The sequence below is a fragment of the Centrocercus urophasianus genome, unplaced genomic scaffold (assembly GCF_019232065.1).
Source record: "Centrocercus urophasianus isolate 14NV4802_14NV808 unplaced genomic scaffold, USGS_Curo_1.0 seq_16, whole genome shotgun sequence".
Taxonomy (NCBI): domain Eukaryota; kingdom Metazoa; phylum Chordata; class Aves; order Galliformes; family Phasianidae; genus Centrocercus; species Centrocercus urophasianus.
The window spans coordinates 40311606-40332865 of NW_024884711.1; the positions used below are offsets into that span (position 1 = coordinate 40311606).

The window sequence follows — 21260 nt, forward strand, 5'->3', positions numbered from 1 at the left end:
CGGGTATCCCCGCTGCCCGCCTCTGTCGTTTCGGGAGGAACCATTGCTTTCCGCGCGTGGGGGGGGAGCCGGGCCCGGCTGCCGGCCCTTACTTCTGTTTGGAGACGGAGTGATGAGCGGAGATCGCAGCCGCTGAGCGGGAGCAGGGGTCGTTCCGCGGCAGCGGTGGTGGCAGTTCGGAGGGGGAAGCCGCTCGGGGCCGGCGGCTCTGCCCACCTCTCTCGTGCCACCCCCGCGTCCCGGAGCGGGATGGTGCGTCCCGCAGCGCGCGCCTTGCTCGCGCGGTTCGGCGGCACGGCGGGGGAGGGGACGGGGGGACCCGCGGTTCTACTCGGCGGGCAGCGGGCGGAGCGAGGCGGCGGAGAGACGCGCCGTGCGGGCGGCCGGCACCATGTCGGCGGACGAGGAAGAGCTGAAAGTCCCGGAGGAGATGTTCAAAGACGTCAAGTTCTTCACGGTGGGAGACATCGACCCGAAGGTACCGCCTCGGCCGCCCCTCGGGCTCCTTCCCGCCGCGCGCGTCCCCACACCCCCCGCTGGGGTGGGGGGGGGCAGGGCGGGATCGTCCGCCTCCGCGCAAACGCTGCCCCGCGAGCCTCAGAGCGCGCAGAGCTGGAGGGGGAACGCGGCCGCGTCCTCTCACGGGCCGCGCGGGGAGCGCCGCGGTAACCGCCGCTCCTTCGCCGCCTGCCCGCCATGGGAGCCGGGCGGCCGCGGCGCGCAGGCCCCGTGCAGCCTTGCGAGCGGAGGAGGGGCGGGAGAAGGGACTTCCTGTGAGAGACGGGGCCGGAGGCTGACCCCGGCTGCGGGGAGCGGGGCTGCTGCTCGTTGAGGCGCTGAGGAGAGGCTGAGGGCCGCGGGGCCCAGCCCCACACCGCGTCTGTCTGTCTATGTGTCTGTCTTGGTTCCTTTGCCAGGTGCGAGAGTTGGGTCTTTGTTCCGTGTAGGTCGGTGTCCTGGCGTGCACTGAGCCTGAGGGGCAGTTCCAGGAGCACCGCTGACCTGTGAGATGGGTTCTGTAGGTTATGTGTGAACCGCAGCCTTGATGTGCAGTAGGACCTTAACCTTAAACTATTTGGAAATGGTGTGGGGATAACAACTCAAATCCTGTGAGTGCACCGGCACTGTATGAAGAGGAGTGCAAAACGCAGCAAGATGCCTGTTACTGTAAAAATAACGGCCCCAAAGGCACGCTGCTAGGTTTGTGTTGACATAGCAGTATTGCCAGACAGGGAGTAAACAAGCAACCACTTGGGCAAGTTTTATTTTCACATAAAGTTTTATCCTTCGTAGCAATGTCATTGTTACAAGGCTTGATTTGCTCTGGATCAAGTATACAAAATGCTCATCTACCTGTGGTTGAGCTTCAGATAGACTCCAAAGCTTAAAAAAGCTTCACATAGATTTATACTATACCATAGTACCGTAATACTAGGTTGAATTTGAAAAGCAGTTAATTTCTTCATCCTTTGGGCACGAGCACACTTAGATCAGCTTGTTTCCAAATGTTTTCACTGAAGACCAGTTACCTTAATAAATATTGAAACAGGCCTAGTGCAAGTGAGCAACCTAATCAAAACAAATCCAGGAGTTAGAAAGGAAACATCATACAGTCGTGTGAAAGCTGCATATCCACTACCTGTTAAAGCATATGCGACATAAACTAGGATGGAAACAAAAGTCTGGAATCGTGCCTGACTGTTCTTTGGCAAATGAGAGAGAATTAGGCTGCTGGCACTCGAATTTGAATCCATTCCATTGGGATGTGCGCTTGGCTGTTCTCACCTTACAGGAGGTGATGACTAGATGTCAGCTATTATTGGTTTTTTAGGTGCTTTTATTGCTTTCCTAAATGTGTAAACCCAAACTGTCAAGCTTTGGTAACTTTGGTTAAAATCAGTATTTCATGCAGAAAGAAGGTGATGCAACGTAGCGTGACGACTTTAAGCAGGGTATTTGGTTTCTGGTTATCTCTTATTTTAATAGTATTTCTTTAGTATCCATTGCCTTATTTCAGAGATCTAAACTCTCCTTTTGTTTCTTCTAACACAGCTTTTAGTGGGAATGATTTAAATTTTTCATGCCTGCAAAATTAAATTTCATTTAGTGGATTTAAGCTTGCACCTGAAGCACAGGATTTTTATAGTAACCATTTTAGGGCTTTTCAGGATTTTATTTGCTAGTTAAAGGGGTGTGTGTGTGTGTGTGTGTGTGTGTGTGTCCATCCCCCTCTACAGGGAAAAATCTCTGGGTCACTGCTTCAGCTGAAGAAGTCACATGCTCTGGGAGGAGTTTTGAAGCTGACATAGGCTACCCTAGGAAAACTTTTCTTCATACTGCTTTAATGCTGTGAAATCATCATCCATCTCTTTACCACGTTAGACTTCCAGCTTGGTACTGGCGTAACTTCCTGCACCAGCAAACTCTTTGCATTGACTCTTTGTTACAAAACTAAAAGAAACAAAAGTCTTCTTACTTTATTAGCTGTAACTTTTTCCTCATGCTGTCAGATTTGGATGCTTGGCTTTGGTTACAGTTTCTCCTCTCTTTAGCCTTCCCATAAATAGACGGAGGGAACATGTAACTCGCAGAGCTGTGCAGGACAAAGAGCTCATGCGATGGGCTGATCTGTGTCTACTGTGGTGCTCATGCCAGTTTGGTTCTGAAAAACTGTTACAAAGTCCAACTATTCATTTCCAAATAATATAAGGAAAAAGGAGGAGTGATCTTCATTGGTGTTTTAAGCATTTAAATTTTAGAACTCAGTTTTCTTGAATGCTTTTCTCCTATTCCCCTCCACACCCTCTGCCTTCTGCGTTACCTTTATGTTGAAGTGAGTCTTATTTCTTGACTCCCATTTTTTTATGAGCAGGGCTAGAGAGAATGGTGAAGTCTTAAACAGACACTTTCCATATTGGCCTTGCAAAAAAGGAGTAAGATACACTTTGAGTTGTGAGGGCTTTTTGTGATCACTGAAGGCAGAGTAATGGAATTAGAAATTTCTGCTTTAGCTCTTTAAAGGAGTAACTTAGAGGGCATATGTCCTTCTGCTTTTCATTTTCTTTTATGTTTTTTCTTTGTTTTATCAAAGTCATCTTTAGTCCTCCATCAATTCAATTCTCAATACAGCAGCTCTTTGTTAGAACCTCCACTTCTCAGGACAGTGGTTATGACTTATTTTGCTTTTAGGGCCTTCTCATATCCAAATGGTGTTGGGTTTTTTTCTTCTTCTTTTTTTTTTTTTTCTTTTTCCACCTGCTTTTCTGTAGCTTTCATAGCTACACATTGAGTTAGGTTGCTTTTCTTTTCTTTGTGCCAAGTGTATTCAGAGGCTTCTGAAGCTAACATATGGAAAATCAAATGCTGAGGAGAGAGAGTTCCTTAGTCTGCCTAAGAAAAAAACAGTTTTTGAGGACTGTATGTTTTTAAAAAAACGTTGAAACATTCCAAATTTCTGCCCCAGTCTGAAGTATTTTGGAAGTAAAACTTCAACTTCAATCATCAAAACGCAGCAGAGTTGCAAGCCTTAGGAAATCAGGACTTAAATGGGTTGCGTTTGCCAAAAAAAGAGTGCTATCTATTTCTACAGGGCAACCAAGAGAGAAAGTTGAACTCATTCCCTTGATGTGCTGCAGTTCTTTCATTACTGTTCTTCTCAAATGAAAGGTAATAATTTTTCACTTCTTTCCCTTCTCTTTTGGGTTTAGGTTATTCAACTTCTGAAAGCTGGGAAAGCAAAGGAAGTCTCTTACAATGCACTGGCCTCGCATATTATTTCAGAAGATGGAGACCATCCAGAGGTTGGAGAATCTCGTGAAGTTTTTGATCTCCCTGTGGTAAAGGTAGGTGACTCCTCCACTATATTGTCTGACATAGCTATTGGGTTATGGTAACAGAAAATACCAGTGTTTAGATGATGTCTGAATGAAACTTACCTTTGTCTTACCTTACCTTTTAGTCTCATTTCATGGTTTTTTTCCTGAATTGTGAACTTTTACAATTCTGTTCCCTTCTTTTCTTTTGTGGCTTTTTTTGTATCTGGTGATCTGTTGATGGGTTTTCTTTTGTGTGTGTTCTCTTTCTGAAATTCTTCCTTCGTTCATCTATCTGTGGGACGTTGCACTGTTCAATTTTACTTAGGAACTTTCCCGTCAGGAACATTTCTAATAAGTTTCTGGCAATGGAAAACCTCAGCATAAAGTTGTAGAGATTGAGATTGGTTTTTTTTCCTTGTTTGTTTTCAAACATGTACTTGGCAAGGTGCAGAATCACAGGATCATTAAGGTTGGAAAAGAGCACTAAGATGATTTAGTGCAGCCATCAACCTATCCCCCCTATACCACCAAACCACATCCCTCAGTGCCACATCTGCCCTTTCCTTGGACACCTCCAGGGACTGTAGCTCCACCACCTCCCTGGGCAGCCTGTTCCAATGTATTATCCCTCTTTCAGAGAAGCAATTTTTTCTAATATCCAACCTGAATTTCTCTTGACAATGATTTTATGGATTCTACATATGTGTATGGTGCTAATTTTCAACAAAATAAACTTTAGAAAATTAGACTTCTTTCCTATATTAATTTTTTTGAAGTCTTTGACTTTTTTCTTTCTTACAATGAAATTGTCAGTATTTTGTTACCCTCTTGCGATATGGGTTTCTTTTTCCAGTGAAAGTTTCCAGGCTTCATGTTTGAAAATGTGAGCTTGTTGTTCTGCAGTTCATGGACAATGAGAAAAAATAATTATTATTTCTCTGCCAGTGATTTTGGATTATTCTTTTCATATAGTTGCAGGCGGCTGTACTGAATTCTGATGGCTTATAGCATGAGAGTTCATCTGGCAGTGGAGAAGTACGAGTTGGCAAATTCCAAAAAATAAAGGGTGCTTAGCACAAGGTCTTATGGTTTTAGATGGGAGTAATAATTAATTTTAAGCTTAGTTCTTGTTTTTATTTTCTCCCTTTCATGAAGTGTTTAGTGACATCGTTTCAGTCTTGAAAAACAAGAAGACTGCAGCCATTTTCATGGGATGGAAAGGCATCATTGTCCTAGCAGTACTTTCTGCTATTGGCTGCCTTTCAGTTAAATAATTTAATTTTCTTTTTAAGTACTACTGACTAAACTTTCTGTCATTTGCCAAACAGCAGGCCTCTCAGTGATGTTGCTTAGTTGGACCTGAAAACATTGCAGCATGTTCTGTAATCAAGAAGATTAGACTTCGTGTTAAGGGAATGAAACTTGGAGGCAAAGGTAGCTTGCTGCAGAAGGAATGGAGAGTAAGGAAGAGAAAAATTGGAGGGAGAGAAATCTCCCAATTTTTATTTATTTATTTATTTATTTTGCAAACAGTAGAACTGGAAAAAACCGACAACCAACTTCTCTGTCTTTTTCTAAATGAGAGAGAATAGGGACACCACAAACAGTTACAGTATGTGTGTGAGTAGATGTATACTGGGGGAGAGGAGAGCGTGGGGAGGAAAAAAGTCATATAAATGGGATGGTACTCCTTCCTTCTTCCTTACACTTTGTGTCAGGGCCACTGTCCTACATAGCCTCTATTTGCCATTTCCTCCCCTCTCTTTGAGCCATTCTGTTGCTGTGTGCCATTGGTTAGGGTCTATCACCTGTGTGCTTAGCATCCAGCATTATTATGTGTGTATAAACCCCTTTCTGTGTAAGGTTATGCTTCCCAACTCCTTGGTTAAAATGTAAGGTAGGGAATTGAGATTTTAGAACTGCGTGCATGAGTAAATACTGTAAATAGCATTCAAAGAATAATGGAATTAAAAGACAAAGGAGTCTTATTCCCATACTGCTGTATGATCTTTGAGAACTTTCTCTATTAACTTACAAATCAGTCAGAACATTTTTTTGGTAAAGCCCTAAGTAAATGTCTGTGAAACACTTAAGCTTTAAAGCTGAGAGATGGCTATTGAAACTAGATACACTACAGAGTTGGTCACTAACTTGCACTTCACTCATGCAGTATGAGTTTGGTTTTTCCACCTCACAATTTTTGTTTTTCAGCCTTCCTGGGTGATCCTGTCTGTTCGCTGTGGAGCTCTCCTTCCGTATCCTTTAAGTTAAAATGTGATGAAATGCTGTAGGAAACATCTTAAATGCATTTCGCATGCGTTGAGTGAATGAAGATTGTTACATGTATGTACATCTTACATTTTTGAAATGACAGTATATATTTTGCTTGTTAAGCAAAGTGTGCTTAGAGCTGCTTTGTCTTGCTTTACTTTTCCTCTCCCTTTGGCTATTGTGGATAAGTACTTCATAAGCACTTGCAGGAAATTTGTTATCAAATAGACCATACATTTTAGCTTGATGTTGATCATTAACTGAGGATCTGGGAGAAATGCTGGAATGCCATAAGGGGACAAATGTTGGGTCAGTGGAATAGCCTATTTTTATGGCTTTTTCAAGAGCCAAAGTTAAGGAAGAAATAAACACACAATACTTCATGTCCATAGTCTTAGTAATAGTGCTTTGTTAACTCGTCATGATAACACTCCTATTATTGCTTAGCTTGACTCTGTCTTTTTTTGACTTTGTCTTTTGCTGTGGTTTATGTTGGCTAGATTTATGTTTCTAAACTTATTTGGAGCATGTATTCTTGCATGTGGACAGTGCATTCTGTTTTATTATTTATTACTGTTTTATCTCTATTTATTTTCCTCTGTTTTTCTTTGGATCCTAGGGATGATGAGAATGACTATTATAGGCTGAAATTCATGCTTTTTTTTCTCAGCCCATTCATAATAGGGATTATGTTTATGCAAAGACTGAAGCAGAGCAGTACATTTCAGTACAGATACCAGCAGATGATTGCAATGAACAGCAGGAGTAAGGAGGAAGGCTGTCAGGCATGAGATCTCATTTTGGAAGGATAGCAGGTGGTAGTGTTCATAATGGAGAACAAGAGGTGGTAGAAGCCAGAGTCCAGGTGTTCATATTAGAAATTTCAGGTCTTAATGTGCTTCAGCGATACAGAATTCCAATTTTATATCTCATATTTCAAAATAGGTGCCCTTGCATCTATTTGTGTGTCTGGGCTGTTTTGAAGATATGCCTTGTGTATCTTCTACCAGGAGAATTCAGTTCGGGGAGTGAGCTGTGGAAGGAAAAGAGAATAAAAAAACATGATATATTGAGGTACTTAAAGCTGTTTTGATCGTAATAATGAACATGTCAAATGGAATTCTCGAGTTAGTATGAAACGTTTGCTGTAGTCCTGGGCTATCTTCTGATCTAAGGAGAATTTTTCTTTAGTGATTTCACTTCCGAAGGTAAATGATGCACCAAATGTGACGTGGCAAAACCCAAAATACTTCTATACTCAAATCAGCTGCTGTTGTGGCATCTAGGCTGGTGATTTTTATTTTTTTTTTTGTATTTTGTACTGGAAATAACGTGTTTATCAGCTTATTGTTATCAGGAAGAGAGTTTAGATCACACTGATGTAATGTGTAGGGCTGGTTGGAAAAAAGAAAGTGTAAAATAACTTGGAATTACTTATATTTTCAAAGTTGTGTAATAGAGCATTATATTGCTGGTGATTTTCTCTCCCATAGAGAAGTTGACTATTAGGCAATAGGTTTTCTGTCTGAAACTGTGTGTTTTCAAAAGGATGCTTTAAGTTCTGATTTTATTACAAACCCAGAAGGGAAATCAACAGATAAAATGGACTGGTGCAGTCTGTAACTAAATTGTAGCAAAAAGTGTGGGAATGTAGGCCTGAATGGCAATTGCTTAGGAAGTCTTTATTGTGGTTATATAAGAGCAGCCAAATGAAACGGCAGGTCTCAGGAGGATCGTATTCTTGAGTTGCATGGAAGAAAGCTTTGTACACCTGTCAGCAATAAATGTGTACTTGGACATTTACTTTTATTCTTTCTAGCCCTTAGAACCTGGTGTTTTTGGATTTTATTCAGAGCTCACTAAAATGGGTTGTTAAGTCTTAACATTGTTCTGTTTCAGTCTCTTTATGACTTCTACTGCTGTGGCATCCGGCCTTTCATCAGGGTTTTAGGTACTACAATAAGGAAAAAATGTTGTAGTTAATAGTAAACTTAACTTTTTTTTTCCCAGTTGATTGGTTTGGATTTCTTTTTAGTTAAGGCTTTGAGATTCAACTTTTTTTGTCTTTATTTATATTTGTGTTGAAATACTCAAGATACTGTATTTACTGAAGCAAGTCCTAGGAATACCTTTTGACAGTTAAATAAATGGATCTAGGAAGAGTCTTAAATATTTTGTTTACAGTCCAGTTTTGGTGCTTGATAGGCGTTTGACTATATAAAAAATTTTAATGCAGAATAAACACAGTAATTTTTCTTTTTCCTTATGAATACATTTTAACATTCTGCTGTGGAAGTTGTTTTCCACCAGAGGGGACTTCAGAAGGCAAGGTGTTCTGAGCACTACTAACTGATGTCAACAAAATCTGACTATCCTGCAGTCAGAAGGAAGGAACAAAAAAAAGGCATGTGGAAGCAGCCTTCCTGAAGGAGAAGATGAGAGTTCTGTGTGTGAAAAGCTACAGTTACGATACCAGAAAGGGGCTGGTGATTTCTTTCTTACTTCTCTCGGTAGCAGCAAATGCAGTAGTGATGAAGAAGGTTGTTTTTGGTTGCTTTTTTTTTTTTTTTGTGGTCTTGTGTATGTGTGATGAAAAGGGAGTCAGAGCATTTCTGAATGTTTGTTGCTGAAGAAAAGAGATGTGAGCTTTGTCGCATCACTCTCGTTCTTTCAGAATGTTGTTCTGTTACTGCTAACTTGTAAGACAGTGTATTTCATTCCTGTTCTTTAGAGAGTGCAAGCTGGGGTCAAACTGATGGACATCTTGGAAGTGATGTATTGAGCTGTTGCTGCTCTGTGTGCTAGGAGCAGATGCCAAAGCAAAGAGTGGACAACTGCACTGTTAAAAGATGCAGTACTGACTCTCTGCATTAGATGAAATACTGAGCAACACTGTGAAATTTAGGATGCTCCTTGGACTTGTATTTCTTGGAGTACTCTGGATAATGGCAGTAAATCTGCTCTTAAGTTTTAATGTACCCTAGGCTTTGTTGTCAGTTTTCTATGTGTTGTCTCTTCTGTCTCAGAATTTTAACTATTGCTGTGCTTCAGCAGCAGGAGGAAAATAATTTTGTTTGATGACAGAAGTCTAGGTATTTACTTGCTCTGTGACACGCTGCACGTTTGTTTTTGTAATCTGTTTTTCCAAAGAATTATGTATGTACTTTAAAACCATATAAAAGTGTGGAAAAGACAAGGAGGCCATAAAATCAGCCCATCATTTTTCCACATCACTTCTGTCCAACCATTATCTCTCCTATTTCATGAGTCCTGACCCTCCCTCCCCCCCCCCCCACCAAATGGAGACTTAATTCATAGTCTTCCCAGTCACCTTACAGCAGTGATGCAATGTATTGCTGAAGTTTAACTTCATTACCTGCCGCTTTATAGCCCCATGTTGATTTATTTGAGCCACTCTGACCAGGGAGAACAAACGACTTTTCATTTGGCAGCCTTTTATGGACTTGGAGATGTCTTTTTAACTTCTTAAACCTATCAGTTCTGGTTCTTTCAGTTTCCTCTCATAAGTCTTATTTACTTGCTCTGTAAGAAGTTCTTGTTGCTGTTTTTGCATGCTGTTTCATTTATCCATCTCTCTGATGCCTCTGAAAACAAATATACGTTGCTGTCAGAGATTTTGTTGAGTGTTGAAAGTATGGTGGAAAACTTTACATTAATTTCAGGCTGTGTTTCTAATTTTACATCCTAATGTGATGTTTTCTCTGTTTGTCAGTCACAGTGGTGCCTGGATATTTTTTTCCTTCAGAATCTGTTGCCTGGCTAACTTTCTGTCCTATTTTGTACCTTGGTATGAAAAAAATAGCTGTAGAAAAATCTGATACTTGCTTATACTGATCTGTCTGCTTCTGTTTTCAGATCGTCTCTGTAGTACTTAGTTTGATTTGTTATTTTTCTCAATAGGAGTTTATATGCTTGTTGCTCAGCACCTTTTGTGGACTTGATAACCACGTTGTGTATTAGGAGAACATGTTTCTACTTTTCCAGTCTTTGAGAATTTGAAATGGCAGGATAGGTTCCAAAAGATGCCTTTAACCCCCCAAAAAACCGTTATTTTATGGAATTTATTGCACACTATATTCATTCTGTTTTGTCTTTTGCTGACTGTAACAAAACTTTCTTTGGATTCTCACTTCTAAGTATGGAAGATAAGCACTCAATGATAATGGAAGAAAGCTCTGATAAACACTCAACTCCTGTGTGCTTTATTTCCTGAGCTGAGCATCCTAGGATAGAATTGAGGGGGCTGTTCTGAGAGTGTTTGTGATACTTCCATAATTGGTCATAATGTTAAAGATGTCCTTATCCTTTTTACGCCTTTCTTTCCATTTTTTTTTTTCTTTCTGCTATATGCAACTTGAATTGTAAACAAATCACATGCTTTTAAAAGTAAAGCTTGAGAGTACTATGCACGCTGCTTTATTTCCTTCTAATATCCCTCAGGAAACTCATTTATTTACATCCTTGACAACTGCTATCCAGTGTTAATGGCTTCTCTCCAGAATCGTGTCAGACCTTTTTTGGAGTTACTGCCTGTCTCTCTCAGGTAAGAGGTGAACCATGTTTCAGTGTACAGAGTGTGTGTGATGCTTCAATTTTCAATGGAGATATCAGTATTTCTGTTGTAATGTGACTTCTTGTGTGCATGTGTGAATTAGCACCTTAAAAAGGTTTTTCACCTGGAAATAGTTTTCCACTGAAAATGAAGTAATGGGCATTTGAAACTGAACATTCAGTCAGTAATTGATCCTGTATTCAATACTGTGATGATTCTAAAATGAAGAGTACAGTATAAAATCCTTGTTCCTATTTTTCTGTTCAGGCATTAGCACAAAATATTCAGACAACCTGATACACGAGCTTTGCACTGGAAGCTTAATAAGGATGCCAGTGAGTAAATTAAGTGGAAGTGGCTTCAGTAGCCTGTGATCATACGCAGCTCTGTGGCTGAAACACACATGGCTTGTCAGAGCTGAACATCAGCGTTAGAAATAAACCTTTGTTTATGTAGGCTGTTAATTTGGGGTCTACTTGTTAATAAGCTTAAAAAATTCACCTAAGATAATAAATAAATGCTGTTTGCTTGATCACTAATGTTTACTTACTGTGAAAGGCGATATGCTAGCACTCTGTGTTAAAGAACTTCCTCCCCTGTACAGGCTAAAATGTTTGTTTAATGTCTTTTTCTATCACTTCTTTTCCTCTGTGATTTTCATGATACTTTGGTATTTAATAGAGATAGGTGGGTATACTAGCCAGATCTGTAAATGGGGATGGCAAGAATTGTACTGAAGTTCCTCAAGAAGAGGGCATCTGGTTACGCAGAGCTAAAAGGCTTCTTTACCTTCTTAGGTTTCATCTGAAGACCGAAATACGCTGTGGGCTTTGATTACTTTTTATGGTGGGAATTGCCAGCTGAACCTGAATAAGAAGTGTACTCACTTGATTGTGCCTGAGCCAAAGGGGGTAAGAGTTTATTACATGTACAGTTCTTCCTCTTGTCGCTCTCGTTTGCTTTTGAATAATGACAAATTTTACTTCACCCTGAAGTTAAGATCCTTCAGCTTGTTTGTCACACTTAAGCGGCTAAATTCAACGGTTATGCACTGCTGTTAATCACTTGGTCTTTATTTTCTGCATGGTTTTAAGCCTCATTAATCTGAAATATGTCCAATTTCATACTGTCGTTGCTATCTCTGGTTGAATAAATCGTATTATTCTTTATTTTGTTTGTCCTAATCTAATTTGACATATAATCATTAGTGATGATGACTTGTATATCTGTAGCTAAAATCAGTGGACAAAAAAAAAGATACAAGTTGGAAAATTGAGTAAAATACCCTTAAATGTTATGCCCTGAAAGGAATACAGTGTGGAAGGAGGAACAGATTCCCACTTTTTGAAATACAACTCTCAAAGGCCCACAGCACTTTCCTCTTAAAAAGGACTAAGCAGTATGCAGCATTCCTGCACAAGTTCTGATCAACAAAGTAGTTACGCTTCCAATCACTCCCTTGTAGGAAATGAAATGTTTTTATGCAGCTGGAGAAGCTGAATCAGAAAGATTAGGTAGCTGGCTAAAGGCGGTGCTGAGCCCATCAGAATAGCATTCTGTACTGTGATGGCTTTGGTTAGAATAGTTCTGCTGAAACTTTCTGAAGTGTTCAGATAATAGTCTTCCTGAAAAAGAAAGAACACTTGTAATTGATTTAGTGCATTTGTTCAGAGCCTAAAAATACTGAGAAGAAATTGAGGCTCACTTAACAAAAATGTGTTTGTAGATTTTTCTGGTTAATGTAGTGGATGAAGGGAGTTTTTACTGTAATTTTCTGCATTATATTTTTTATCCTTTAGTAACATGAGAACGTTTTCTTCATCACTTTTAAAATTCTATTCTGATCAGTGAGAGAGGCTACGTGGGTTAGTTATTTGTGAGCAACTCTAAGATCTATATAATATCTCCTTACATTAATATGTAATGCTTTATCAAGTTGAATTTTATATAAATTTAATATATTATTGTTCCACCAAGAACTTTTTTAGTATTTCAAAGTTAATATAAACTGTCTGAAGAGGAAAAACATGTAGCTATTGAGATGGCTTTTAACCTCTACATGCAACACGTAGGAAAGTGCTTTAGAAAAATCATGGGGTGACAGTGGGAGAAGGGAAAATAGCTTACACAGTATGGGTGATGCTTGCTTTTTTTCCCCCGTTTCATTAAAACTCTTAAAAGAGCTTTTAGGGTTTATTTTCATAGAATCATAGAATGGCCTGGGTTGAAAAGGATCACAATGCTCATCCAGTTCCAACCCCCTGCTGTGTGCAGGTCACCAACCAGCAGACCAGGCTGCCCAGAGCCACATCCAGCCTGGCCTTGAATGCCTGCAGGGATGGGGCATCCACAGCCTCCTTGGGCAACCTGTGCCAGTGCCTCACCACCCTCTGTGTGGAAAAACTTCCTCCTAATACCTAACCTAAACCTCCCCTGTCTCAGTTTAAAACCATTCCCCCTTGTTCTATCACTGTTCCTCCCCCCTACCCCCCCCATGTAAACGGTTTTTTACATTATTTTGGTCAAGTCAGAGGCTTTTTTTCTTCTGTGGATGCTAAAAGGATATATTGAACACCATCTTAGTTGTCTTTTCCATTGCAGTAATATGGAATACTTGATTAAAGAGCATCAGTAACTAAAATTCAATGGCAATGGTATGCACTTCAGTGTTACCTTAAATCATAAACCTTTTAGAATAAGGGCACTGTCTTAAATTTACCACTTGAACAGAAGAAAGCACACTAACATTTCATATCTTTAGGACAACATAATTACCTTGCTTTGCTTCTGCAATGAATGAATAGAGGCAAACGTATGGGATGATTATTTAAAACACATCTAGGCCTGCTGCTCTGACATGCACTACAAGGGAAACTGCAGTAGCTTGTAATGAATAGTTTTGACGCCAGTGAAAGCTTGAATGATTGCTTTGTCTAGACATGAGATGATAAAACAAGGTTCTTAATAATTCTCACCACAAAAAAAAAATAGAACAAAAACTTCTATCTGCAAATAAACTGTTTCATCTGTAATCTCTTTATTGGGTATGAATGACAGTTTCATTGTAGGAAATAACTCTAGAGAATCATTAGATGAAATTAATTTCCTCTGTACGCCCTGATTGTTAATTTATGTTGTCTGACATATGAAGAAAATCCCAGTTTAATCATTTTTAAATATTAGATTCTGAAATCAGTTTCAAATCTCATACTGAACATTTTTTTTTCCACTATTTTGATATTTGTGAGAAGCTCCTATCAGAGAGAACTTTTGAACACAGAGAAAATTCATTCCGTGTGTACGTCAGGTTAGTTAAGAAGATAATGGTGGAATCATAGGGAGGAATAAAACGTTCTACTTTGCCAAGTTCATAAACTTCCATTGAAATTTATTTAGCTAATACCTGGACAGAAAAATAACTTTCAAGATGAGGACCACATTACAGTTTGCAACTTCTGAGAAGGTGTATGAAAAATAGCCTTCTTTTTTCTGACCTGTATTCATGTTAAAATTCATCCTTTCAAAGATTTGTGTCTACTTTATTGTGCCTTATCTCTCGTTCTGAGAAGAAATTTTTCCTAATATCTAACCTAAACCTCCTCTGGTGCAGTTTAAGACAGTTACCTCTTCTACTTAATGATGTTCTGCAGGTGAAGACTTGATCATCTGCATATTTGCATTCCTAGTCAATTATATTTTTTTGAGTTGGAAACTGTGGTTAAGCACAGTGTTCTATTTTGTTCTGTTGGTTCTGGTAGAGAGCAATTTCTGTGATTGCTGTCTCTTGCAATCTGCCTTTCCATACTCTATCCCAGCCTCACCAAAAGTAACTTGGTTTTTTTGGTTGTGTTTTTTTTTCTTTTTGTCTTTCAGTGAAATGTTCTCATCCTTTTATTTTTTCCTTTTTTTTCTTCCTAGGAGAAATATGAATGTGCTTGTAAGCATGACAGCATTAAAATTGTGACACCAGAGTGGGTATTGGATTCTATAGCTGATAAAGCTAAAAAAGAAGAGACTCCGTATCATCCTCGTTTAATTATATATGAGGAAGAAGAAGAGGAGGAGGAGGAAGAGGAGGAAGAAGCAGAAAATGAAGAGCAGGATTCTCAAAATGAAGCTAGTACTGATGAAAAGTTATCAAGCCCAGCATCTTCACGGGAAGGATCACCTTTGGGTGATCAAGGCTTTTCACCAAAATCTACTACTGCTGATAAGGCAAAAGGGGAACTGATGTTTGATGATTCTTCAGATTCTTCTCCAGAAAAGCAAGAGAGGAATTTGAATTGGACACCAGCTGAAGTTCCGCAGGCATCCACAGCAAAGCGTAGGTTGCCCCAAGGGAAAGACTCTGGGTTAATTAATTTGTGTGCCAATGTCCCACCGGTGCCAGGTAATATCTTGCCTCCAGATATGAGAGGCAACTTAATGGCTTCGGTACAAGGTGCCCAAAGTTCTGACCGACAGGAAATGATGGCTGCGTGGAGTCCAGCAGTGCGGACGTTGAGGAATATTACTAATAGTGCTGATATTCAGCAGATTAATAGACCATCAAATGTAGCACATGTAAGTGTTGGATTTTTTGTTTATAAGATACGTGACTTGTTATTAAGAACTAACATTTCCAAGAACTTTCCTTTTATTGTTCTCTAATAGTACGAAGAATTAAATTTGTTACTTAGAAGTTGTTGCCAAATCAGTAACCTCCCCATAATAATTATCTTCATTCCTAGCAGGTTCACAGAAGTAAGAACGTGTGTGGAAAAAGAGTTGAGAGTAAAGCTGTGTTTAACTATGGCTTGGTTTAGAGTTTCCCAGTATTTCAGTATTGGGGAAAATAAAAGGTTCATTAATTTCAAATTATTTGTCTAGTTGAAAAACCCTGATTTCAAACCCTTTGAGCTTCTTATTCAGTGCAAGGAATTATAAACACATAGAAGTGTAAAATAGATTGTTCTTCCAGTAGGTTCAGTTCTAGACTGTTCTGCTGAGCATCATTAAGTTGTTAGGCAGCATAGTCAGGATTATGATGCAGAAGTCCTAATTTACAACTTCTTTTGACACTCAGTTGAAATAATTGTAGCTTTTGTGTTGAAATTATTTTTAGAAGAGAAGAAAAAATGAGTGAGCATGCACTGAAATAACTTGCAGCATTGAAATCTTGTTTGTGGGAAGGGAATGTGGAAAAAGCAGGTGCTGCCAAATGTTAGGCATAGCTTTAATTATGTTGATGAATTAATATTGAGGTGTTCGTCTGAAAGTCAGCTTTCAAAGGTGCCTGAATAATATACAACCTTATAGGTGGTACTCAAAAAAAACACTGGAAGTGGAGGCATTCAGAAACATTGGTTCCTTGTTGCCTATATGAGAAGGAAGTGCTAGCTTCCTTGTGAAACTTAAATTCCTCCTCTCAGTGCCTTGAACTGTTGAAGGACTGAGATTTCTGGGTGAGGAATGAGCAGTTGCCAAAATTCTGGTAGGGTGGCCAGTGCTTTCATGTCTAAATACAACATTGTCTACAACATGGTCATTATACCATATAATATGCTGTTTAGTGGCCTAATATCAGAGTGTTTTTGCATAACTAGTACTGATGCAGATACAAGGCAGTTGGTGGTATTGTGATTTGGTTAGCCCTTGTTCTGTTCTGCAAGTCTGTAAGCTTGGAGATGGGCTGTGGTGTACAAGGACTGTTTTCAGGTACCGTGCTTGGCTGCTGTATGAATTAAGGAGCTAGCTCCAGTACTTGGAGGAAGTCTGTGCTTTTGAGAATTGTGAAACTGCCTCACAGGGGGCAGATCCTTCTGGTACCCTTGAATACTAGTTCTGCAGCTCTTCATAGAACTTCCCTTTGACTAGGTTAAGTAATCCTCCACCTAGGTTAAGTCTCCTTCCAGAACTTTGGGGGTGGCAGAGTGCAGGAACAAGCTACCTCTTTCTCTGAGATACTCAGATCCTACCTGAATGCTTTCCTATGCATCCTACTGTAGGGAACCTATCCTGTGTTAGCATGGGCTTGGACTAGATCATCTCCAGAGGTTCCTTCTAGCCCCTACAGTTCTGTGATTCTGAGATATTCAGGGTCATGGATGGGTTTGGTATTATGGTGCACAGCCTTTGGAAGTTGAACCAGAGATTTCTGGTGAATGGCAAGATCCATAGCTACAAAACACCTTATTAATAAGAAGTTATGTGAATATAGCCCAAGCAGTTTCCTCCCTTCATTTTGACATATCTGTCCCAAAACTCCTGTAATTTTGACTTTTGTGGTACTTCTTGTGGAGTTTCCTAATGCTAAACCACACAGAAATTCTTTCTGTATCTGTTAATTTTTACTTATTGAATACTTAGTGTCTGTGGTGCTGTCCAGAGCTTCGTGTGGTGGGTGGTTTGCTGGTAATCATAATTGTAATGTGTGCTATACCAACAACCTAACACTGCACGTGTGAAGCCTGAGGTGTTTTGGAGTGCACTGTAAAAGCACTTGAGTCATCTCTGCTAAAGAGTTGATATCTAGAGGGATAGGAGACTGTAGGAATGTAGTTTCCTATTGCTCTGATTTTTAATAGCAGACTTTAGTAGGAATTTGACCAGTTTTGTCGTTGCTAACATTTCCTCTTGCTGACTTGTTTCCACTCTGTTAATTACAGATCTAAAAATGAAATTCCAATTTACTTCAGCACTTTGTATCGACTGAAAGTCTTTTTTTTTTCTCAAAAAAACTATGAGGGCTGAGAAAATCTATGTTTCTTTGTATTGTGGGACACATTTTTTTTTAAATGTAGCTGAATATTTCTGCACTGGATCAAGAGAACAAAGGCTCGCACTAAACTCCCATGTTTCAAACAGTGCTAATTAATGGCAGCTTTATTAATGATTTTGAAGTAAAAGAAGATCTATGGAGCTACACTTTGAACTTAATGGGCCAACGGGATTGTAAATTGAGTCCTACAGTTGGTTGAGTTGATGAGTGTAATTACTGATACCTAATTAACTGTCATAATGCATATTATCAAGAATATGGGGATGGGTTTCAATCTTCAATTTTGCTGAAATGTGTTCTGTGTTTTATTAGGGGCAGAGTATAGATCCACATTTCTCTGTGTGTTAGTCCTATCTTTTCACTTTGAGAAAAGGATTTTTGTTTAGCTTAGTATGTATTTAAGATTATTTCCTTTTAAGAGAGCTTTTTCCCAGTCGTCGTTTAAATATTTTAAAAATTGAATGACAACAAAAAGATCACAAAACTAATCTTTGTTTTCTAGATATTGCAATCACTTTCAGCGCCTACAAAAAGTTTAGAACAGCAAGTAAATCATAGCCAACAGGGACATCCAAATGCAGTGCTGTTTAGTCAAGTGAAACTAACACCAGAGACACATTTGTTGCAGCAGACACATCAAGCACAGCAGCAACAACAGCACCATCCTCTTTTACATCTTCAACCTCAGCAACTTATGCAGTTACAGCAGCAGCAGCAGCAACCCCAGATCTCCCAGCAGTCTTTCCAGCAGCAACAGACTCATCAGTTCTCGCAACAGCAACAAGTTCATCAGCAGCACCAGTTTGCACAACAGCAGCTTCAGTTTCCTCAGCAGCAGTTACATGCTCAACAACAGCTACACCGTCCTCAGCAGCAGCTTCAGTTCCAACAGCAGCATGCTTTGCAACAGCAACTTCATCAGTTGCAGCAGCAGCAGCTACAGCAGCAACAGCTGCAGCAGCTTCAGCAGCAGAACCTTCAGCAACAGCAGCTACAGCATCAGCAGCAACAAATTCAGCAGCAGCAATTGCAACAGCAGCACTTACAGAGATTACACCAACAGCATCAGCAACAGCAAATGCAGAATCAGGCAACGCAGCACTTAACTCAGACATCCCAAGCACTACAGCATCAAGCTGTAACCCAGCAGCAGCACCATCAGCAGCAACAGACACAACTGCAGCAGCAGCCGCTTTTTGGGCATGATCCATCAGTGGAGAGTTAGTAACATCACCTTCTGGTTCTGGAAAGAAATGGCTAATGGCATGATGGAATTTGGGTTAGAATATTAAAAAAAAAAAAAGTAGCTCTGTTTTGCAGTATGGGATTGTAAGGCTTAAACTGTGTTTGTGGCTCAGGACCTGTTTTGGTAATTTTCATGCTAACATTTAAATTGTAACTAAGGATGTCCAGAAACCTGAAAAGCAAGAGAGTCCTGAAAACTTATTATTTTCAAATCTGTGCTAGAGGCATGAAGTACGTAATTTATGCTGTGAGAAGAACATTGGCCTGTGCATACTGTTCTTTCCTTTGAAAGAGGAGGGTGGGGAGGCTTTCAAAGAGGGTAACAACTGGAAAGATAGCTTGAATTTTGGAAATGCTAGTTCCAAGCTAATGAGGAGTCAGTATCAGATAAAATTGTTACAGCTGGCTTTGAATTCTGCTCATGCCAGTGGAACTGAGAACTTTTTAATTGTTTTAGTTGATCATAGATCTGTGTATTTCTCTCAGCATCGATTTTTGCATCCTGCTTTTTACAAGACTTTCCTTCAGAGTTGAATATAGTTTCTAACTTGATAATAGCGAAGATTAAAGTAATGAATGTGTTCTGAGATGAACTTTGCAGACCTTTAAGTGTTTAATTTTCTGTTCTTTTATGTGCTAAACTATTCCAGTTCCAGAAGATTATTTCCTACTGGGTTGTGTCTTTGCAATTGCTGATTACCCAGAACAGATGTCTGATAAACAGCTGTTAGCAACCTGGAAACGGGTAAGATTCTGCTGTATTTCCAAAGAACTATTATAACCTTGCTCTCAGTAACTGAACTCTAGAATGAATAATTGGAAATATTTTGGCACTATGCACTTTTATTTAAGTATCATTTGGTTTAATGTTTATGTTATAATTTAGATGAATATCAGCCTATTTCAGCAAACCAAAAAAAGTAAATGCTTTACACGTGGTGTCTGTCTGAATTGGGTTTTTACTCACAGCATTAGCTCAGTTAGAGCATTAACTGTTTCCCAGCTGTTCATACTTTTAATTAGACAGCTGTAGAGCAGCAAATGTAATATGGTATTGCACTCTAACTTAATTGAATACAATTTTTTTGCATATAATTTTGGCACTTAGTAAGCTGTGAGGTATCCACTTGGGTGAATAAGATGAAGGAATAGTGTTTCTACTTTTTGCCAACTTCTATTTTTCAGAAAAATCTGATTGTATCCTTTCCTAAATGAGAGGACTTTGATGTTCTTCAGAAACTTCTGATGGATTTTGTAGTTGAATTTTCCCAACAATTTTACATAATCAAGTAAGCTGTTGACATTTTTAACAGCACTTGTGTTTATTGCTGAGATAGAATTGAATGGTTTGTGAAAAATTGTAGGGTAGTTATAATGCAAAAATAAAAAATGAGGTTATTTTTGTTAATATATAATAATTATTATTATTATTATTTTGCATCTTAAAAAGTTAAATTTTTTATAGTTCATTGAAAAGGTACATATTTAATTTTGTTTTCTCCTTTTTTTTTTCCCCCCAAAATTCTGAAACTAGTCAGTGAACTTTTTTGGGGGGGAGGGGTGACTCTTCAGTGAAATAGTTCAGTCTCCTAAACACTAGACTTCATTTCAGGCTGTTTGTTTCCTAGGGTAACTTTAAAATTGTTAGGTAACTTCTTGTTTTGTTGTTTTCCCAGATCATTCAGGCACATGGTGGGACTGTGGACCCTACACTTACAAGCAGGTGTACACATCTTCTGTGCGAAAGCCAAGTCAGTAACATGTATGCTCAGGTAAGCAAGTTAACCACATGTATTACTGAGTTAAAGCATGGCATGGGTTGGAAGGAACTTTAAATTAATTCCAGCCCCTGTGCTGTGGGTATGGTTGCCACCCACTAGATTAAGTTGCCCAGAATCCCATCCAACCTGGTCTTGAATGCCTCTGGGGATAGGGCATCCATAAGCTCTCTGGACAACCTGAAATGCCTGCTTTTATTCCCTTAATGAAAAGGTAGGGGGGTTTCAGTATGTACTTCATGCTTTAAGTGTAAAATAAGTTTCCCGTGGTACACTTTCTTTTTGTTTTTTCAATCATTTGTTGTTTGTAATGTGACAGAATTTAATAATGCATATGGTAGTTTATTTCTGAGAACACTGAGTAAGATCCTGTGAGAAACAGGGTCATGAAAACGCTCAGAAAAACAGTCACTAAGATTGAAGATTTATATTGTAGAAGAAGAGTAAAATAAAGATGTGTTTCAGTTTTTAAAATTTGTTCATGCATATCTTCATAGGCTTTGAGAGAAAGGAAGAGATGTATTACAGCACACTGGCTGAACTCAATTTTAAAGAAGAAGAAAATGGTACCACCTCATCGAGCCCTCCATTTTCCAGTGGCATTTCCACCAGGAGGAAAGCCATGCTCTCAGCATGTAAGAAGAAAAAGCTTTCCTCGTAATGAAGCAAGCATTCTTTAATGAGCTTTATGAAATTGTAGCTAGAAAGTGCTTAGTCAAAGCAAAATGCACTTTTCTTATGTCATACAACTACAAACTTATCATAATCTTAGTCTTATGTTAATATGGAGCATACTACCATGTGATTCAGAGTGCTTT

The 21260-nt window shown here is 39.3% G+C and overlaps 1 protein-coding gene across 1 annotated transcript in view; it reads left to right on the forward strand.

Moving 5' to 3' along the window:
- Positions 1 to 350: 350 nt before the first annotated feature.
- Positions 351 to 21260, forward strand: part of PAXIP1 (PAX interacting protein 1) — a 31891-nt gene continuing 10981 nt past the window's right edge. The window contains exons 1-10 of the mRNA XM_042817086.1: positions 351 to 478; positions 3708 to 3842; positions 6027 to 6070; positions 10587 to 10650; positions 11457 to 11570; positions 14578 to 15222; positions 17922 to 18639; positions 19315 to 19409; positions 20341 to 20436; positions 20940 to 21077. Coding sequence (XP_042673020.1) covers positions 392 to 478; positions 3708 to 3842; positions 6027 to 6070; positions 10587 to 10650; positions 11457 to 11570; positions 14578 to 15222; positions 17922 to 18639; positions 19315 to 19409; positions 20341 to 20436; positions 20940 to 21077 — 2136 coding nt within the window. The 5' untranslated portion in view covers positions 351 to 391. The remainder of the gene's footprint in view (positions 479 to 3707; positions 3843 to 6026; positions 6071 to 10586; positions 10651 to 11456; positions 11571 to 14577; positions 15223 to 17921; positions 18640 to 19314; positions 19410 to 20340; positions 20437 to 20939; positions 21078 to 21260) is intronic.